This window comes from Phaseolus vulgaris, chromosome 6, assembly GCF_051622355.1.
Source record: "Phaseolus vulgaris cultivar YP4 chromosome 6, ASM5162235v1, whole genome shotgun sequence".
NCBI classification, from domain to species: domain Eukaryota; kingdom Viridiplantae; phylum Streptophyta; class Magnoliopsida; order Fabales; family Fabaceae; genus Phaseolus; species Phaseolus vulgaris.
In genome coordinates this window covers 32009977-32013276 of record NC_143503.1, presented here as the reverse complement: position 1 = coordinate 32013276, position 3300 = coordinate 32009977, and the positions used below count along the sequence as shown (strand labels likewise).

At 45.8% G+C, this 3300-nt stretch overlaps 1 protein-coding gene across 1 annotated transcript; it reads right to left on the bottom strand.

Annotated features, from left to right (window-relative positions):
- Nucleotides 1-494: 494 nt before the first annotated feature.
- On the bottom strand, nt 495-3002 carry LOC137832226 (uncharacterized). Its single transcript, XM_068640274.1, has 2 exons — nt 1435-3002; nt 495-1211 (listed from the first exon to the last, which is right to left on the bottom strand). Exons 1-2 carry the CDS (start codon nt 2830-2832, stop codon nt 831-833), a joined length of 1779 nt encoding a protein of 592 aa, XP_068496375.1. The 5' UTR covers nt 2833-3002; the 3' UTR covers nt 495-830.
- Between the last annotated feature and the right edge of the window lie 298 nt (nt 3003-3300).

Sequence of the window (3300 nt, the reverse complement as noted above, 5' to 3'; positions counted from 1 at the left end):
CGATGTTACAACTTACAAGTAGCAGCTTTCACATCCATTACCAATCACTTGACGCCCAACAAGCATTCACAAAAGTAATGAAAAATAGTGACAAGTCGTGACAAAATAAGAACTAGTCTCGAGAGATTAGTTGAACAAAGTAAAGACAGAATTTCGTATATAAAATATTACAAGTTTAGTTTATCTCACATCTCTTTAGCACGAGTTAAAAATATTACTTCCCTCAGTGAACTCCAATAACCCTCTCAAATTTGCCCATAAGAAACAGAGATTAAGAACGGATTTTCTCAAAGGTCACGTGAAAATTTCTTTATAAATATTACTTTGCTTAAAAATTCATATATGTTAAGAATCATAAACTATATAACCTGTAAACTAATCAAACATGAGACAGCAAATGAGAATTGCCAATTCCACCAGGAAACTTGGCCACAACTTCAAGGCCAGGGCTGCATTGGCAAAAAACCATTTCAAAATGTACTCAACTAAAAACATGCACGAAAAATAAAATAATCTATTTCTCTGCCCCAGCACCCGATCCAAAAATGAAACACAACAAATTTCTATATAACTATGGTAGACAAAACAAAACTGAGTCAAGTAATTCAGTTCTTACTTTCTAAAAACTACTTGCTGAGGATCCTCTATATGAACACGGTTATCCCAAAGCCCCCAGTTGATTAATAAAAAACAATACGGGATATTTACACGATAATTGATGCAGCTTTTGGCACATTGCTACAATGGTTCACATCTCTCGTGGAATTCTCTCGTCTTAAAACTCTTCCCATTAATGCTGCATACTTGATACTTTGTTATGTGGTGAGTGTTCACTTTGATTTTCTCACAGAGTTGGACTTCTTCATTTTGCGTGACGAATCATCCCCACTATTGGTCCACGTATATCCAGCAGGAATAGAAAAAGGATCCGAATCCAGAGCCCCGGAAGAACATCGTTGTTGGTGCTTACTCCACGATTGGCTACTACTAGTACTTCGTCTCAGCCACGTGGAGGCCCCAGAAGATGATGAACTCTGTCTTGTTAATTTCTGCCGATTATGATCACCATCAAGATCATCATCATCATCATCTGCACTGAGCAAATGTGAAGGACTCGAGAACGGCGTGTAGAACTGCTCCACAGGTTGCAGCTCCACGAACTTCGTAAACGTGACCACCACCCTCACCGTGGGGACCACCGGGATCGCCACCTGCCCCACAAAAAAACAAGACATCAAAAAACACAATCTTTTTCACTTTCAATTACCACCGTCCGATCACAAATCAAATCATTCACGATCTTTCGCAAAGCCCACACAGCACACCCATCAATCAAATCAAACCAATTATCAAATTAATCATTTTCAGTTCATGCGGTCCCACACACTCACACAGTACAGACAACAACGGTCAATAGTCAACCACCGCACATACCTTCACCGGAAAACTCCCCGCTGGAAACTTTGTCGTGAGCAACTCCCGAAGACGCCGCACTGCCTTCACCTTGTTCGCCAGAATGTCCAACAACGGCAACAGCTCTTCCGTCTTCAACGGAAACTGCTCCGTCAACCACACCGCCGGCCGCAAACTTCTCAAATATTCTTTCTCCTTCGTAGGTGGCTCCGCCTTAGGCGGCGCCACTGCCGAAGATTTCCTAGGCGGCGCCAACGAAATGGAAGGCAAATCCACGCTTTTTCTGCCCACCGGGACCCACTCTCGTTCTTCTCGAACAAAACTACTATGTCTTCTCTTATCGGCATTGCAATTATTCGCCGCTGGGATTCCAAAACTCGGATTCTCTGCAACGAGAAAACCGTCTTCATCTTCATCCAGCTCCAATGGCAAAACCTGCTCGCTCCCTGCCACGTCAGATTCACCGGCAGCAACTTTTCGTGACCGGAAACTGAAAACAACGTTATGCACTTCGTAAACCCTAGCTTTCCACTCTCCCACGTTCTCCATCTTCTCTTGTCTTCTCCAATTGGTTCTACCTACTAACTCTGCTTTTGTTACATCCATCCCCGGCCGGTAGACGCTGCTCTGTGAGCAGAACCCCGCCGCGTCAGAATCGCTCATCGGAGCTCCGGCATTCTCGAACGCGTCTAGGATTTTTCTATCGTCGCGGTTGAGCACGAGGAGAGACCCGGCGGGGATGTTGCCTTTGCCATCGCCGTCGCCGAGGAAAAGGAAGCTCTGGTCGGCGCGGTGGATTTTGAGGCCGTCGAAGCCAGCGAGGGTGGTGTCAGCGCGGAGGTTGCCGTCGCGTTTCCAGATTTTGTACGTGTCGGAGGGAGCGATTTTTCCGACGAAGGGGATCACGGAGCTCTCGAAGTGAAACGAGATCTCCATGTAGAAGTCGCGCATACGGCGGAGGGCGGCGACGAGCCGCGGCAGGCGTCGCCGCCACTTCGCCCATGCGGCGCGGTGGTGGAGGCGAACGAGGAGCTGTGCGACATCGGAGGCGCGCCGACAAAGCGCTTCCTGGAGCGGGTTCCAGCCAGCACCATTGTGGAGGGAGATGTCAGCTCCGGCGGAAGCGAGGGCTCTCGCGGCGACGATGTCGTTGAGGCGGACGGCGAGGTGGAGGGGCGTCTCGCGGAGCGGCACGTCGCGACGGTCAAGCACGGCGGAGATTTTTTCCGCGAGTCGCTCGTGAGCGAGGGAGTCGGACTCTGTGATGACTCGGGCAGGGTCGGGAAGTCGGGGAAGAGAAGAAATTATTCTAGAAAGTTTAGCGTGGTCACGAATCGCCACCGCGTAGTGAACCGGGCTGTTTAAGTATTGGTCTGCCTTTATCGGTGGATACGTCGGATCTTTGCTCGATTTCGCCATTTGTATTGGCAAATTGTGATGAAACTCAGATGAACAAAAACACTAACTCACCCACAATAAAAGAGTTGAGAGCAATGTGTTTTTCTTTTCTTACTGTAACGCTTTGCCCTGACTTCCTTATTTTGGTTCTCTCTACTATTAAACCGTAAAAGTGTGGGTGGTGGCTGCGTGAGATGTTACTAAACGTTATGTCTATTAATTAATGATGTTTAATTGTTATTTTGAATTTATTCACCTGTATCAGTTACTCTTTTTTGCCTTTTTCAAGTGTTGCTACCTATTGTTTGATTTGATGAATTGAAAGCAGGACAATATTCTATGTTTTTTTAAGATGTAAAATAGGTGATGGGGAATAATTGAATTTAAAAAGCTTGAGTGAGTTTTGGGATAAGTTTAATTGGTAAATGGTAATTTCTATGTTAAGGTAATGTGAAAATTATAATTACAAGAGAATGGATGGATGAAGAA

Bases quoted from the DNA above. Each gene is read 5' to 3' on its own strand.
- LOC137832226 (XM_068640274.1), bottom strand. From the start codon at position 2,832: ATGGCGAAATCGAGCAAAGATCCGACGTATCCACCGATAAAGGCAGAC. The intron at 1,212-1,434 runs GTATGTGCGGTG...TTTGTGGGGCAG, and splicing joins CGGGGAGTTTTCCGGTGAAG to GTGGCGATCCCGGTGGTCCC.